The 17,248-nt window shown below is 42.5% G+C and overlaps 2 protein-coding genes across 2 annotated transcripts in view; both read left to right on the top strand.

Moving 5' to 3' along the window:
* The window catches only part of LOC113210780 (frequenin-1), a gene marked incomplete at its 5' end in the record, with an annotated part of 33,854 nt that extends 26,310 nt beyond the window's left edge, over positions 1-7,544 (top strand). The window contains 4 exon segments of the mRNA XM_052266164.1: positions 646-735; positions 884-962; positions 2,241-2,329; positions 2,420-7,544. Of these exon segments, the coding sequence (XP_052122124.1) occupies positions 646-735; positions 884-962; positions 2,241-2,329; positions 2,420-2,596 (435 nt within the window).
* A 2,440-nt stretch (positions 7,545-9,984) lies between these two features.
* LOC113210739 (protein zyg-11 homolog B) lies at positions 9,985-16,159 on the top strand. Its single transcript, XM_026428852.2, has 17 exons — positions 9,985-10,133; positions 10,404-10,511; positions 10,933-11,049; positions 11,133-11,332; positions 11,421-11,615; positions 11,682-11,892; positions 11,976-12,153; positions 12,240-12,385; positions 12,461-12,601; positions 12,701-12,877; positions 12,958-13,114; positions 13,262-13,411; positions 13,495-13,681; positions 13,785-13,914; positions 14,005-14,155; positions 14,371-14,546; positions 14,648-16,159. The coding sequence occupies exons 3-17, from the start codon at positions 10,975-10,977 to the stop codon at positions 14,663-14,665; spliced, it is 2,292 nt and encodes a 763-aa protein (XP_026284637.1). The 5' UTR covers positions 9,985-10,133; positions 10,404-10,511; positions 10,933-10,974; the 3' UTR covers positions 14,666-16,159.
* The last annotated feature ends 1,089 nt before the right edge of the window (positions 16,160-17,248 follow it).

The following is a 17,248-nucleotide window of genomic DNA, read 5'->3' as shown; positions in this document are numbered from 1 at the left end:
CCCGCCCCGCCTCGGCCCCCCTCTGCCGCCTGGACGCTTGACTCCTTAACCGACAATGGCTTATGGCATGTGGCTCGCGGCCACTCACTTCCGCTCCCACGCCCGCCCCTCTGACCTGCACCTCCGCCGCCCCTCCTCCCTGACCTGACCTCAAGCTGACAGACCCGTTTACCTTGCTTTGCGTCCCTCGCCTTATTCCACCCAACGACACCTTTGCCATATCGCCAGCGCCCACGTCGTTGCCAGACGCCCTTCTCCATCCCTCTCCTTCTATCTCACGTACGCACGCCTCTTTGCATTTTTAATGTTAACAGCTGTGCATTCCCGAACAGCAGTCTTCACCGTTGGACTATTACTCTGTATCCCTCTGCCCATTTCTGTCCCTCTTTTATTTCCAATCCCGCTGAAAGGGATAAGGGAGCTCCATTAACAATGAAATGGAGAAAACGTGTTTCTTTCAATGCGACAGTCGACTCTTCGTGTGTCCCTCCAGCGCACCACTGGGAATCGCATGGCCCTGGGGGAAGGTTCTAACCGTTCTAACCGGCCCCCTCAGCGGGTAATCTTGACGTCGAAAGAGCGCTCCGCGATTTTCTTTGGTGATACATTTCCACTAACCTTCGTTTTACTTCTGTTTTTCTGCAGGGATTCATCAAGATTTATAAGCAGTTCTTTCCACAAGGAGATCCAACCAAATTCGCATCACTTGTCTTCAAAGTATTCGATGAAAATAATGTGAGTACGACGTAAATAATTTAAACTGACTTTGATATGCTTGTTATGCGGTCAGCAAAGTTTCAGCTCTTTAATTTCCTGAAAATGCCTTTAACACACAACATACAGGAACCGTTTTACTGACACTTCTCTTTTTTGTGTTTTACAGGATGGTTCAATTGAGTTTGAAGAATTTATCCGAGCCCTATCAGTCACATCAAGAGGAAATTTAGACGAAAAGCTTCATTGTAAGTGTGATGTTAGCTGATATGCAATAGCTAGAAGTTCCTCACCTCCTCGGTGCCCAGGCGGTATTCATCTGAGGAAACATTTGCCAAATAGTCGCCGACCCTCTCACTCTCTTTAAGTTGCAATGGTTCCGCATTGCAGATCCCTCTTTTTCGGACCTCTTTCACGTGATTTAGACGGGCGAAATGCCCGCATCAAAATCACAAGGCCCGTCCCGCAGGATGTGCCAGCAGTATCCTCCCCTCCTCCTTCCCCTCCCCCCCTCCTGCAGCGGCTCCGCAGTGGCGCGCTGAGCTGAAGCTTTCGCCGTCGTGATGCAACCGTCAGCAGTGCAGACCATGAAAAACTTAAAGAAAAAAAACGCTCAAAAAAAAACATTTTAGGTAAACGTTATGCTGAACTTTTTTAAAGAGGCGCTTCACGACATGCTCTATAAACTCTATCAATAATTCTCCCTTTCCCTCTCATTTTTTTTACCCCGCCACGCGGCTCACCTAGCTCACGTAGGCCCTGTGCCAATAATTGTTGGCCTGACAGGGGCCTTGCTCCTTGCTCTGCAAACATTCTCTCAGCCGAATATTCATAACTTTGGGCCTGCCTCGGGACGGAGGTTGACATTTGACAAGCCTCGGGACTCTGCGGGATATTCGGCTCTCTTCCCGTCCGTCTTTCGTTTCCGTTTTGCCTGTCCTCGATCGCCCACCGCGCCCCTGGCCGTGTCTTGCGCCGTGTTTTGCCCCCGATTGAGCACGACGCGGCTCGTTCGGTCGATACGCTAATGTCAGCGCGGTCCCGAGGGACAGGCGCTGGGGGGGGAGAGAGGTGTATAAGTGCGCAGATTGCTTCCTGCTGCGCTCCCAGTTCTGAAATCGCATCACATTGTCTCGGCGCGCTCTTGTACGTCTGTCGCCGCCTGCTCCTCCAACGGCCTCCTTCGAGTCCATCCTTTTATCCTCCCTCCTACCACCAGTCTCCTCCTCCTCCTCCTCCTCCTCCTCCTCCTCCTCCTATGGCCTTCTCGGAGACACCCCCACATCTCTCTCTCTATCTCTCTCTCTCTCTCTCTCACTCTCACTCTCACTCTCACTCTCACTCTCTCTCTCTCTCTCTCTCTCTCTCTCTCTCTCTCTCTCTCTCTCTCTGCTGTCCGACCCTCGAAAACGCCCTCCTTTGCGGGAGTATGCTTCCCGCACTGCAGCGGTGTTGTGCGCGTTGCCTACCCTGCTGATGGCGGGCGCTCTTCCGTTGACTAATGTGTCCCGCGCGTTCTGTTGCAGGGGCCTTCCGACTGTACGATGTGGACAACGATGGCTTTATCACTCGCGAAGAAATGTACAACATAGTAGATGCAATATACCAGATGGTGGTGAGTAGTCAGGTTGCGGTCCTCACATAACTCGTGTCCTATGTCATGTCTCGCTTCCACTCCTCAAACGGTGCACGGTTTACGTTTCAGGGCCAGCAACCGACAGCGGAAGACGAGAACACGCCGCAAAAGAGGGTCGACAAGATCTTCGATCAGATGGACACGAACCACGACGACCGCCTGACCCTGGACGAGTTCCGGGAAGGGTCCAAGGCCGACCCGCGCATCGTGCAGGCGCTGTCACTCGGCGGCGACCCCTCGACATAGGGCACGGGGCCGGCTGGACCCGGGCGGGCTGCGGCGTGAGGAAGAGGGTCGGGTGGGCCCGGGAGCCGCCCCGCAGCCGCCCCGGAGCCAGTTCGAAGCCAGCCCAGAGCCAGCCCAGCCAGCCCAGAGTCTGCCTGGAGCCTGAGAGACATTGTGCGACCCGGCTTTGCTTTGGGGCCGGTCCTCAGTGCAGTGCGCACGCCGCGGCGCCACGCTGCACGACGTGGTGGACTTGTATCTCTGAATGTATATTTTTACTCTTGTTTGTGTTGTCTCGGGGTGCTTGACCCTCTCACTTAGCAGCGTCATGCACCGCCGCCGGGCCGTCGCTGGACTGTGCGTGAGCGTGAGCGTGCGGGTGTGCCCAGCCAGGAATGGAAGTCGATCGACTTCGACGTAGCTCGAAAAACTTGATTTTGTCACTGGAATAGGGATGTCGAGGTCGACACGACCTCAGATCGGGGTCGATGCAATTTTCACTTTTGGCTGAGGTGTATGTGTGTGTGTGTGAGAGAGAGAGAGAGAGAGAGAGAGAGAGAGAGAGAGAGAGAGAGAGAGAGAGAGAGGGTGGGGGGAGGCACACAAGAGTACAGCTCTCGGATATTCCATATTTGACTCTAAGACTCATAGCGCGTCTACACGTGCACATTTTTGGCGTGGTCGGTGGGGCAATGGATGCTGCAATGCTGTATGACTTATCAAAAATATGTATGATTTGTTTTGACGTCCTAGTGAACGGTCTCTCTAGGCTGCCGGTTGGATTAAGTTGACGCTCGAATAAGCTGTTTGTACACAGTCTGGTCTCGCTCCCCACTCGACTCGAACTTGTCCCGCTTCGTACGTAGCACGCGTGTGTGCCGTGTGCCGCTGGCCCAGAAAAGTTACATTCCTTTGTTATTTTTTATTCATAAAACATGATGCCGGTTGTTTGCAAGTCTGAATCCAACGACTCCTGACTTTTATGGTTGAGGGGCTGGTTTCAGAATGGGTATAATAATCAATCTCGTTTTTAAACTCAATATTGTTACTCTCGTTTTTAATGTTAGGGTGATTTCGAAATTCGTTTATGTATAATGCTAAATCAATGTTAAAATAAAAATCTAAATTTTTGTGTATGAGGGGCCGTGACAAACCACGTGGATGAAATTTGAGAGATGGGGACATTTTTTTAAAAGAATGCGCCACGAAGAAAGATTTCCTGGAGTATAGTGGAGGGGTGTCCTGTAATGACCAAACATCGAGCCACGTGGTTTGTGGACGGCCCATAGTAACACTTTTACCGTAATTTAAATTTTGTGAGTTTAAACATGTTCTCTCATTCACATGGTTTGTCATGTGTGTTCAAAAATCGTAATTCATAAGGAAACCGTCAATTTTGTACGCCTGCTCGCTGTAAGATAGTTATGAGGCCACTTTGGCTGATTATTTTTTAAGATCTTCGCTGAGTTCTTATTTCCGGTACTCGCATTTCGATGTCTCCGCACAATGTTATAAACTCTCCTTCGCACCCCGCCACCTATCCTTTGTCGTCTGTCATACTATATATGTGCCACGAAAAAAAACTTTGTCTATCTTGCCTCAAAAAATTTCCTATTTTCCAAGGAGAATATTAAGAAACTGTCTAGTCAGAGAAGTATATAACTTACGACGAGTGATTAACGCCGTAGTTAATTGATAGTAGAACTGGTTGATTACAGACGGAAACAGTCCGATAGAGAAACCTCAGACTGAAGCTGAATTCTCTATCGCTTTTACTGTCGTAAAGGAAAGGCAATATGATGATCTCATGGTGATAAAAATGCCAATCCCTTCCTGCTTAGCCTTGCGGTCTGTAATTCTATTTAAAACCTTTCAGATTTCTTTCCAGCGTATTATTAAACAGTGCATCAATGCGCCGATCTTAGTGTGTAGATTACTCTTTTGTACTATTGCTATTTTCCCCTTTCTAACTTAATACTCATTCAGTAGGTCTTTCTATGTAGAATAGATCCGTTATTAGTTCTACAAGCTGATGTTGTACATTTGCATCTCATGAAGGTAGCTATTGTTTGTTTTCAGTGTTCATTTTTCTTCCTCAGAAGTTAGGCGTATAACTTTCGGTTTTGTCCGCTGTGTATTTACAAGTTACCTGATTTACTTAAGTTCAAAATGTTGACTGCAGGTCTTTCCGGAGTAAACTTTCGGTTTATGTACATCATTACTTACGAATTTCAGAAAGCGTGCAATACCACACTCATGAGCCTGTGAATATAGTAGGGTGTTGGATTGGAAGTAGGAAAATTACTGTAATTTTTTTTTTTTTTTTTTTTTGCTATTCTCCGGCGTTCGGCGATCGTGCGTTTGTAAAAGTTCACATGAGACAGGAACAGGAACCTCCAACCTGCGAGTAGGAGCACAAGCACACCAAAGCATGCTCGCGAGATTGCGCTTAAGCGCATAACCATGTTTATGGGTTATGCCCATTAAGTTATGAGCGTATTTCCTAACTTTCTTGCTACTCCGCACAGAGTTTGGCTCAACAAACTGTTTAGCACAATATTTTATTTTTCAAACATCCGCTGTTATGAAATCGTCAAATTAATTTTCAACGCGACCCTTATTTACACCCAGACCAGACATAACTGCACCTTTATTGCATTGTTTTTTGTTTTGTTTTTTTGTAAAGAAGTGAAATGGCAGCAAATCGTTGGCAACAGCATAGCTTGGCGTGAAATCGATATGCCTTCTGATCGTCGCAGCATTTTCACAATTGCCAACGATAAACAAGGTTGAGAAACGTGTACAGTACTGCGTGTGCTCCGCCGTGTCAGAGGGCTCCGTTCCAGAAAGAGACAGATATAACACGAACCTGTACTATTTCTTGAGGCCTACAGAACTGTTAAACTTTGGATTGAGGCCTGCCACTGCGGTTCTTCGCCCCAAGTAAAAATTGAGTGGCAAATTTTGATTTGTATTTTTTTTAATATTATTTTTTATGGTTGTAGAGGTAAATGTGTGAAAATTTATCCGAGGAATAATTGATTCTTTCGGTTTAATTATTAAGCTTTCCTTACGGACTGCTTTAGCCTTGTTGCTACTCCTCTTTTCTTCTGTGATAAATTTAACAAAACGCAATAAATTTATTATGTGATCGTTCTCGTCGGGTGGGTTTACTCATGACGTATGAGGCTAAATGGTTCCTGTGCAGGCAGGAGATTTACGTTGAAATGTTTCATTTAGCCTAGTCATCCACCAGGAAATATTTTTCATGTGCACAGATAACTTTCCTCCATTGTACCCTTCTTTGAGAAAACTCCAGGACATAGTTGTATTCAAAGACGGAAAAAATTGTGAGTAATTGATCATCCGGTTCCTTCATCACAAAAACAACGGTAAAAGGGGGAAGTACCAATAACAAAAATATATTTGGGCATTTTTATCTTCTTTCATTATTTAAATACCATCCGTGCAAAGAGTATACTTTTAATGTGAAAAGTGCTGCTGTATATGACACTCTAGAGGGCTTTCGAGTCTGAAATTATTTATCCTTTCGATGTTGGTTAAGCCGTAGCTGAAGAAAACAGTCTCGCCCGTGGGGAAAAGGCTTTGCTCCCCTGAAACGGTGACTTGCGACGTTGGCAAAAAGTATACTTAAAGTCCGCATTTTCCTCAGTATTTTGGTATACAGGGTGGTCGCTCTGCTCCGTTGGAGCAAATGCGTGAACTAGCCCGCATTCGCCGGTAACGGGTTTTTCTATCGTCTCTGGCCATGGCGCCTCACGGCCCCGCCGTGCGAATAGGCAACTCGTTCGCCCGCGTGCGTGGCAGTATACGCATTTGCTCCCACGGTGCTCAGCGACTACCCTGTACCGGGTGTAACTGTGAATGCGCAGCTGTGTTGCGGGATTGCATACCCGCCAGGGCTGCAGGAGCCATGGCGCCATAGACCCACCACAGATCTCTTCTTCTCTGGAGGGGTCAAGGCGAGTCTGCCTAGCTACTGCGTCCAAAGAGGCAAATGCGTGACGCCTTGTATTACCAAGAATTGAGAACATGGGGAGTTCAATTAAATATATTTTCTGCTGAAGGGGAACTCTCGAAGAAACAACCCCCCCCCCCCCCCCCCCCTCCCCACTTAACTACGACGCAATTAATTTTTACTGCATTTCGTCCGCGAAGAAAGGACGCATGAAGTGTGCTTTCACCTTTCGTGAATAAGCCCCGTTGGACCTACGGTTTGTAGTCTACATGGTGCAGATTAAACCTTGCACTGGAAAAACTAATGTGACATGTGTCACATCCCAAGTGTGGCATTCTTGATAAGTCGCATGTGTATGGCGTCACGCGTTGGTGTGACGTCTTACCCTTTTATGCCAATTGACGTGATAAATATCACACAAGTTTTTCCCGTGCAACTATTTGTGCAATTTGTGTTGTGTCGCCTAGTCGCCAGTTCATGCTCTTGAGAGTGAGACGGGTAAAATTGTCTGCAAGCTACTGCCCCTAAATTGTACGACAACTTCGTTTACCGCCCATATTGTACACCTCTTCACGAAGAACATTCAAACACTTCCGTACTTTGTGCATGTTCCTTACTCGCAGGGATGTCCGTGCTTGTCACGATGCTCAATAAGGTTAAATTTTGAACGATCACATACCCAGTTCATCAATTAGTGGTGTTCTTTCACGAATATTGTAAGCTGTGCAAGCTAACAAAAACGTGAAGTTTCTGCAACCATTTATGTAAGACGTCCAGTGTGAAGGGTTTGATTCTATTTTGTATAGCTTGTAAATCATACTCAAGATTATAATTTTCGGGGCTGGTACTATGTTTCTTTTGATGTTGTCATTTTGTTTTTTAAAAAATCCAACGAAGAATATACACTGGAATACTTGTGTTGGTAGCCATATGGTTGTATGCTATTAAAATGTAAAATGCTATGACAAATCATTAAACGGCTGTTACTAATTGTTGTATTATTCCCTACACTTCTTTATCTACCAATTAGGAAAGTACGTGGTTCTTGGTCGTTTGAACTAAGGGAAGTACAACCCCTACACTGTAAAACAGTGTCGACCACCCAGTCGGAAAATAGACGTCAATAGACGCTCGTAGACGTGTCTAAAAAATATCTAAGAACGTCTATGGTGTTTTTTTCGGCGAATAAAGGTCATTCTTGAACCTCTATAATCTCTGCAAATGTCTATTGAAATAGATATCTATAAGTAGATCACGTTAGATATCTACAACGTCTAATATTGGTAAATATCCGTAGACGTTGTCGTAAGAAAAGTCACTCTTTCAATAAATATCTCAATGAGTTCGAAATTTGGTCGGCGGTCGTAATGCTCTAGCCTGATTTATTTTTAAGCCACAGTAATGAAAATAACGACCCATCGATTGAGATAGTTTTGATTTCTGCCGCTAGATGGCTCTCCAAGTATAAAAATAACATTTTACAGTCTTTTCTAACGTAAAATCACGCAAAGAACAGTTTTGGTCACGATTTTAACTGTGGCCCCCTTGGGGATGACCTCCCTGATGCTACGCACACTTGGTTTTTAACTGACAACATTCTGTGTCGTGAATAATCGTAATTCAATTTCATTCTCGCTGCTGATCAGAAACCGCGGTTTGATTACACCTGGGCGCCGTTGCCGTCCGTGCGTGAGGTAAATGATTGACCTACTCTGACAGAGAAGTCAAAATTTTTGCAAAGTGCTTGAGCGAGCCGGTATGGGCTTGTCGTGGCACATCGTTGGAGTTCGAGCTCCAACTATTCATTTGTTGAAAACGATTCACGATAGTCCGCATCGGAAAATTCTGTAACTTTTGAGCTTTTTAGTGCCACCTAACGTTCCACAGCGAAGTAGTTTCATTGACTGCATCCTAAATGCATTCACCGAGATACGCATACATTTGTCGCTAAAAAATTTGATCTAGGTAAAAGGTCCTATCGACATCTACCAAGTGGCCATAATTGACGTCTTTAAGACGTCTATAATAGACATCTAGGTATCTACTTTTAGATGGCAAATAGACGTCTTTTTGACGTCTATTTTCCGACTGGGCATGTACAGGCGTGGGTGATCCGCGCCGTGCTTTTTTCCTGCTTATACGGATTCATGCGTGCGGATGGGGCCGTTAGATACATAACCCAAGGAGAACGCCCTAGTCAAAATAATGTTAAATTGACGTCAAACTGGTGGCTTTTCGGCCTTAAAAGTCAAAGTCTAGTCCGCCCGCCCGTGGTAGGGACTTAGACGTCAAAGTAACCTGCAAAGACCCCATTTTGACCCCGTTCTGACTTTGAGTTCTCACTGGGTATGGAACGGCGTGTAAAGTTAAGCTCACGTGAGCTCACGCGCGAGTGAGTTCACGCGTGAGGTCGCTAGATCGTTCTTAAACACGGCAACATACCGGGTGTCCCGGCTCTTACATGCCAGTACGTTGGGTTGCCTATGCACTGGCGGCAGGGGCTGCAGGCGCGGGGCGGGTGGCGGAGGAGTGGCAGCTCCCTTCACTCCTCCGCCACCCGCACCCGCCCCGCGCCTGCAGCCCCTGCTGCCAGTGCATAGGCAACCCAACGTACTGGCATGTAAGAGCCGGGACACCCGGTACAAATTTTAAGGAAGGGGGAAGCCTAGGGATCATTACTTTTTCGATACTCCGTTTGATTGGGTGATTCCGGGGCGCAGGGCTGGAAATACCCCGCTGCAGGGCGCGGAGTTTCCGGCACTTTTTCCCGCCCTGCGTCCCGGGAATCTCGGGAATCGAATAGAATAACAAAACTAGAATGATCCCTGAGCTTCCCCCTTCCTGAAAATTTGTATGTTGCCGAGTTTCCGAACGATCTCGTGAGCTCACATGAGCTGCTTAACTTTACACACCACATGCACGCCGGAGCAGGAGAGTGCATTTGCGCGAGCATTTAATGCACTCGTTCCCCCAACCGGACCTTTTGAGGGCTCGGGCGAACTATGTGGCTAATTAGTAGCCCGTATCAAAATGAAGGTCGAAGTCTGTGATTTCAGAGGTTGCATTCTAATAAAAATCGTAGTGACCTCGTAATGACGCTTTGTAAAATCTGGGCGCCACCAGACGTTTTCCAGGCCCGGGTCGTATTTGAAGTTGGGAACTCGGAGCGGCCGAAGAGACCACCGTGCACGGGGAGTGAGATGGAACCTACTTTATCAGCCACCTGGTATATACTTGAAAAACCCTGTCGAAGGTGCAGCTGCCTGCTGCTTGAAAAATGTGGTGCTCCTACAATGCAGTCTTCAGTTAGCTTCACTTGGTCTTCACTTCACTTTGAGTGAATAACGCGTGAAAAATGCGTTATCATTTTTGCGCATTTTAATGCTCATTTGTCGCATTTAATGTACATTAACGTGCATGGGCGTTACTGTTACTAGGGAGATAGCCGAGTGTCGAGCGTAAAAACATATTCAAACATGTTCTTGGCCTCCCGCCTTTGGAGGAAGAGGGTTGGTGTTATTTCGCAAAGGCGGGGCTTGCTAAAATTGCAAATGTCAGTGTTGTTGAAGTAGCGCGAACGTAAGTTTTACTGTATTTTGATAGTTATTTTACCATCTTAAGAGGCTCTATGAGTTTGAATTACGTTTGACTACAAACTCATAGTAATGTAACAAATTATGAGGGCAGTGGCGGAGTTTGTTGCGATTACAGTAATGATCGCCTTGCAGTTGTTTACTGTAGGGTTAAGATGCTGCTCTGTTCCAATATTTTCTTGAAATGCTTTCGAAATATTTCAACTAAATAGTTATTTTACATGCAATTTGTTTCTCTGCTTATTCTTATCCTTAGTTTTGTGCGAGTTCTTGCGATGGTGCGTCTGCTTTCGACATGTTATCGACTCTAACCTCCACTCGTGGAGTATGAAAGGTCCTTGCAGCTCACAGAACCTGTTATGAGGTAATGTTTCGTCCCAAATTACATAATGACACACCTCTCTGATACCTGTACCTTCATGGCACGCTTGACTTCTCTTGGATTTGGCTCCGTTTCTTGCTGCCCTTATTCATTGTTTGTCATGGGCTAAAAAATTTTACAATGAAGATGAAGCAACTGAATGGATGAGTAATTGAAGTCTGCTCGCAAAAAATACAACCCAACTACAACAAGGTTTGGTTTGACCTGTTGGTCAACCTCAAATTCTTCTTCTTGGCATACTCTTTTTCATAGTTTACCTTTTTGCTCTTAAAAAAAGAAAAAACAGACTAAAACAGAAAAGATATATCTATTGTGAAAGGTGTCCCTGAAGTTTGTTTTCATATAGATGTTCTAATTGTTTTCATTATTTATGAGCTATTTATCATATTGAATATCTTTCCAGAAAAAATCGTATTGCTGGCTAAATTAACTTCAAACTGCCACAATGTACGATTCACCGATTTCTTTGGAGGAAGCATGTGTCGACTTTATTTGCGAAAACTTGGAGGCCTTGTGTGAGGTTAGTCCTTTGATCATCTAGTTATCTTCTATCCACATTATTAGCTTGCATTTGAATGTCATTTTGTGCTTTCTTATTATCAGGTGACACCTTTAATGACCTTATCACCTCCAGTTGACGGCAGTGACAAACCAGAGTGTCACAAAGAGGAAAAGTTGACATTAAGAGATGAATCAATTTTACCCTCTGGAATTTCAGATAGACTTCTTGAACAACTCAGTGAGAAAGGAAAGCTGAAAGATCTTACTATGACGCTTTTTGACTCAAACATTGCAACATTGAGGTGAATTTACTTAAACGCAGTTGTAAAGAAAAGGTTTTTTGTGTTTTCTTGCATCTTACTTTTCTCACTGTGTCATATATTTTTTCAGAAATGTTCGAATGAGAAAAGCAGGAAAATTAACTACTAAAGGGTTACGCATGTTAAAAGGACACAAAATTAGAAGCTTAGAGGCTATTGGTTTAACAGTATCTGTGAACGATTTAATTGGATGTCTGGGAGAGTGGACTCTACAAAATCTGCGATCTTTAAATGTTGCAAGGTCCACTTTCATGGCTGGATCAAAGTAAGTGTCAAGCAGCCTTTGTCTTTGTATCAAAATGAATTTGGCCCTGACAGTGTTTTATTTCAGGTATTGTGTGGTTGTGGGTCTGTCAAAATTACAGAACCTTCAATCATTAAATGTAGCTTGTACTGAATTTAACAGTCATGGACTGGAAATAGTTATAGAAGATTTACCTCATCTTGAAGTTCTCAACATATCGGGAACACAAGTTTCAGATATTTCATCTCTAAGGAAATGCCGTGACAGACTGAAATCATTGTATATGTACAACCTAAAGGTATTTTACCAGTCCTCATGCTTATCATCATGTCCACAATGATCATTTATAAATGTGAAAAATAATATTGAAATATGATTTAGGTGTCACATCAGGAGAATGTGGTTCGGATACTGTTAGAGCTGCACCAGTTACAGCATTTGGATATCTCAGATGAACAGGACCGCCATCCATTTGATCTGTTGGAACCTAATTCTTCAAGTATTTCAGATTTATTCAAACCAGAGTGTCTTCCTCATCTTAAATACCTAGACATCTCTGGTAATAAGACATTTTGCTGTGGCTTTCATCACATTTTATCTATGAATTTGCTTTCCTATTAATGGTTTGTTAATTTTTTATTGCAGGTGCTGAAAGGGTTGATGAGGAGCTGCTGAGAAAGTTTGTGCTAGCACATCCTAGCATGACATTCTTAGGATTGATGTACCTTAATGCCTGTTATGATCAGATGTATGTCAACCCAGATGATCCAAATTATAGACATGACCTTGTTGTAAGTTTTTTGAGTTTTAATAGGATCATGAGTTGAAATGTAAAAAATCCAGTCATACAACTTGATTTGTTATAGGTTACTGGATTGGCTTCTGAGAAGCAAGTTATGGAAGGCCTTGAGAGATACCCCCATCGCCCAATTTTCTTGCAAAAGTGTCTTCTAAACCTTTTCCGTATCACTAATTTGTACCGAGAAACTAGATCAGATCTCATTAAGGTTGGTAAAAAATATAAGTTTACAGGATAAAGTGTGCAATTTTTTTTCTTGTGTATATCACTACTATTGAGTTTCTTTCCTCCTTTCTCTTTTTCATAGCTTGTAGTTCGTGGCATGAGACTTCACCAGACACAATATGGCATACAGATGGCTGCCACTGCTTGCCTTTACAATTTAACAAAAGGGGAATTGGCCAACAAAGTTCATCCCTCTATACTAAGAGATGTGGTTGAACTATCCTTGGATGCAATGGAAACATTTCCAAGTCACTTTCAAGTTAGTTTTCAGATTGACCAGCATGGTTGTTGTAAACTATACATGTATTTTATCTATATATTTCTTGCATCCTATTTCAGCTTCAGAAAAATACTTTACTCACTTTATGCAGTGACCGAATTCTCCACGATATATCTTTTGATAAATATCGTTGTGCAAGACTTGTTCTTGACAGCTTATGTGCTTTTAATGAAGCTGCTGTCAATCGAATGAGTGTGGCAATTTGCAGTGTGTTAGGTAATAGCCTCAATATTTTCAATTCCTGTACAAATCATTCTGAAAAATTATTCACATATTATATGATCTGGTATTGTTAATGCAGTCCTATTATTATCTTTCTCTTATTCGTGTTTCTGATAATTTATTAACACTTGGTCCTTTCAGCTGCTAAAATATCAACGAGGGATTCCTCTCTTTTGGGTGCGCAACCTAAATATATGCGTAAACTACTTACTATGGTAGAAGCTCGTATGGCTACGAAAACAATTGACATCACCATGAAATTTACCCTGAGTGCCCTTTGGAATCTAACTGGTATGATTTTTCAATAATTAACAGTCATCACAATACGCAGTAATTTGAAAAATATTTCTCTAATCATGATTAAACATTTTCAGATGAATCACCAGCCACATGCCATATGTTTTTAGAAGAAAATGGACTTGAATTATTTTTGTCTATGCTTCAAGTTTATGAGTTTGAGACCTCTATAGAGACGAAAGTGTTAGGACTTCTTAATAATATTGCTGAAGTTCCTGGGTTGAGGTCAAATCTCATGTGCCCCAACTTTATTGAGGCCTTACGGTAATTGATAATAATTTGTGTGTTCTTCAACAAGGATGTTAATTTTCTTTTCCTTGAGCAATGTATTTACAATCCTGTATTTCTACAACCTTTCATTCTCCAGGAAATTACTACACTCAAGACACATTGATGTTAGCTACTTCAGTGCTGGTATTATTGCTCACCTTAGTAGTGATGGCGCAAATGTATGGACTGTAGAAACTATCAAGCGGGATGAAATGCTGCAGGATTTGGTAAGGCCTTATCAATCAATGTCTTGAGGTTTGCATAATATTTCTGTCAAATGCAGCAACCTATTTTTTTTATTTTTTTTTATGTTACAGGGTCATGTAGTACTGAAATGGGTTACTCCCAGTAGTGAGATGGTGGCATACCGATCATTCATCCCTTTCTTCCCTCTATTAAAATGCTACAATGCCCCTCAGGTGCAGCTATGGGCTGCATGGGCAATTCATCATGTTTGCTCCAAAAACGGTAAAGTTATCCATCACATGTTTGATTCTGTTCTAGTTCTTTGATAACTCCACCTACTTTCTTAGAATAATTTCAAGTAGTTTTGTTTGTAATCCTGATTTTTTGTCTTGCCCAATTTGAGATAGCGCCTTTTATTTTATTTTAAGAGATGTACTAGTAGAATGTCTTCAATATTTCTTTGCATACAGCATAACAAGTTTTTAATTTTCTTGCAGCAAAACGGTACTGTTTAATGTTGGTTAAGGAGGGTGGAAATGCTATTCTTGAGGAGATTCATGACTGTCCAACTTCTGATGAGACTGTACGAGCTATTTGTGAAGCTATTCTGAGAATGGTTGAAAAAGAAGAAAAGCACTCTTCTATGGAAAATCAATCGGGAATGATTGAAATGGTAAGTGTTTAAAAGCATGCTGTGAAATTTCGCAGTTACTGAATCTTGCCTTGTGGGTAACACAATCACATCAACTAATTCATTCATTTCACATGGTCCAGGTGGATAGAGTGTCCTAAAGCAGATTATTAGCTAACTAAGATTGTTGAATGGATAGGCCGGTACTGATCCCGGTCAAAATTGGCAGTTTACCGGTAACCCCGGTAATTAACCATGTATTGTGTTGTTCTTCATGAAGCCTGTCATTTATGTTGGTGTAGTGTATCCACTCCGACGTCTGCAAGGTAGACAAAACTTACATAGGCTTGTGCTTTTAGCTCTTGTACAGCTCAGCCTATAAATAGCATGGACTGAACAGGTATTTTAAAAGTGCACCACTGTTTCATTTGTCTACTTTGTAGTACATTTTTTATAAGCAAAGAAATCCTGGTACATTTAAAGATTGCCTTTTTATATCAAATTTAACTTAAACAACAGTAATTCTTTAAAATTACTGCCGCTTGAAATTCTATGGATAGTTTTAAATCCTTGGGATTTATGCATATTTGTCTTTCATTTACTTTCATTTAATCTGTTGTACAGCAGGTCTTTTGGAGGTATATTCCAATCTCTTCAAGACATGTTTTCATCTTATTAAACTGTAAATTGTACATAACATTATTATATTCAATCGTTTATATGTTTCTTTCTCTTTTTTTATTATATTTGTTTGCTGTGGTAAATAATGGTATGTGATAAAATGGTGTTGGATTGTTTGAGTGTACATCAGTCAATTGATGCCCTCACAGCATGTCTCCATTATTCCATTGTTTTACTGTGCAGATCATTAAACATTGTGAAATGATGATTGCTGCTTAAGTTAGTAAGCGTTTAAGGAAAAAATGCTAGTCAATATCAATGATAATAGTTTGTATATGGATATATTATACTGTAATACTGTATTCTTCTTCAAATTCTGTAAAACTTTTCTGTTAAACTTTCTTCCTCTTAAAGACTTCAAGATAAATGGTGTGTAGAGAGGATCAGTTACATACTACATCTTTTAGATAAAAAAATTTGACTACTTGTTACCTGCTCTAAAATGCCAATTTCTTTGTATTTCCACTTTGTGATTCACCATTGTTAATGTTTTAATCAATTTGTTGTTAATGAAGTTACTAGTACAGAACATTTTGACATACTGTACCATTCAATGTCTTGAACTGTCCATCAGTTAATATGATGTGCCTTCAATAGTGATAATATGTAATACTCCCAGGTATTACTAAAGCTTTTAATCTCCTGTTCAGTTCAACTTATGTATACATTCATCCCTCTGAATCGAAATTTCACTTAAACTTTAAGCAAACTACTTAGTGTAGCAAGCTCTCCAAAATTTCGTAACAGTGTGAAGGACAAATTGACGCAATATCAGTAAAAGCTTATGCATGTTCTCATTTTTGTTGCAATGATTTCTGCCAGAGCCATAGGAGCAATAATAAAGGTAATCAAGCATTCATAAATTTGACAGGCGATGTGTGTGTTTATCTGGATAATTCTGTTGTGATTTTAACCTTTTAATATTTCAAATAATAAAAAAAAAACAGTTGATGAACTTCATAATCCAAGTCAAAGTGTACCGTGTTATTATTTATTCTGAAGTGGTGGAAGCTTAAATACACGGGGAGGAAGGCGGCTGCCGCTGTTCATTCCTGGTATCCTGCTTAGTTAACTTTAAACGCACAGGTCCTCAGTAGTCGTCAGGGGCCCGTTAGCTTTCTAATCAGCCCACTTCTTGTGTGTGTGCGTGCTCGCTTCGCATGTGCGTCTGTGTGGCCTTGCATTCCTTTTTGCCGAGTTAGTACAGGGGGGCCGACTAGAGGACATCTCGCTAAAGGGTCTCCACTTCGGGACCCTGCTTTTGTTCCGCCGACCCGTCCACGAACTGACTCGTGCCCGATTGCTGATCGGACTATACAGCCCGAATGAGAGGATGCCCCCCCCCCCTTTCACCCCATCCCGGAGAACCCTACCAAACAAAAATTTTAATTAGTCTTTCAAACTAATAGTTATTTGACGACAGCCCACCGAAATTTGTAGTGGTTACTAATAGCTTAATGAAACTCTATGCTTATTATTAGTTGTCAGAGCCAAGAGCTACTGGGACGAAGTTGTCGCTGCCGGAGCTAAATCCGTTTTAAGTCCATGAAGATATAACACTCACAGATGAGTAAAGATTTGAAACCACATACACGTTGGGTCAATCCTTAGCCCAGTACTTTTATTACAATTTTTGCACATCTCTCTTTAAAATACTTTCAAAAATTGTTGGGCGTTACGATACAATGAAATCCTTGAATGAGTGGAGACTTTATGTTGTAATCAGGACTATAATGTCTTATGTTGGCCTGGGTCTATGTACTGTATGCAAAATATTGAATTTCCTACCAGAAAAATTGTAAGTTATGACAAACAGGTCACAAATGGAGAAAGCAAGGGGTATGGTTCCCTTCCCTTATGTGTGCTTGGTGTACTTGGTGGGTAGGCAATTTGCACTACCATCCAGAGCAGGACCCCTCCCCTTCCCCTTTCAGAGTCCTTCCCTTGCAAAGCATTCCAGTCCAGTGTCTTGGTTTTGCGTATCTTGCGAATCTCGAGTAAGTTCCCAAGGGCTTTTATTTGAAAGGTTTTATTAATGTGTATTGAATCAGATTCATCCTCAT

This window comes from Frankliniella occidentalis, unplaced genomic scaffold (genome assembly GCF_000697945.3).
Source record: "Frankliniella occidentalis isolate FOCC.00 unplaced genomic scaffold, Focc_3.1 Scaffold36, whole genome shotgun sequence".
NCBI classification, from domain to species: Eukaryota; Metazoa; Arthropoda; class Insecta; order Thysanoptera; family Thripidae; genus Frankliniella; species Frankliniella occidentalis.
Note: the sequence above shows the minus strand (reverse complement) of the source record. Positions and strands in the feature narration are given on the sequence as shown.

Excerpts from the sequence above, each read along its gene's own strand:
- LOC113210739 (XM_026428852.2), top strand. The coding sequence starts at position 10,975 with ATGTACGATTCACCGATTTCTTTGGAGGAAGCATGTGTCGACTTTATT. Across the intron at positions 11,333-11,420 it reads TCAAACATTGCAACATTGAG|AAATGTTCGAATGAGAAAAG; the intron begins GTGAATTTACTT and ends ATATTTTTTCAG. Across the intron at positions 14,156-14,370 it reads TCATGTTTGCTCCAAAAACG|CAAAACGGTACTGTTTAATG; the intron begins GTAAAGTTATCC and ends ATTTTCTTGCAG.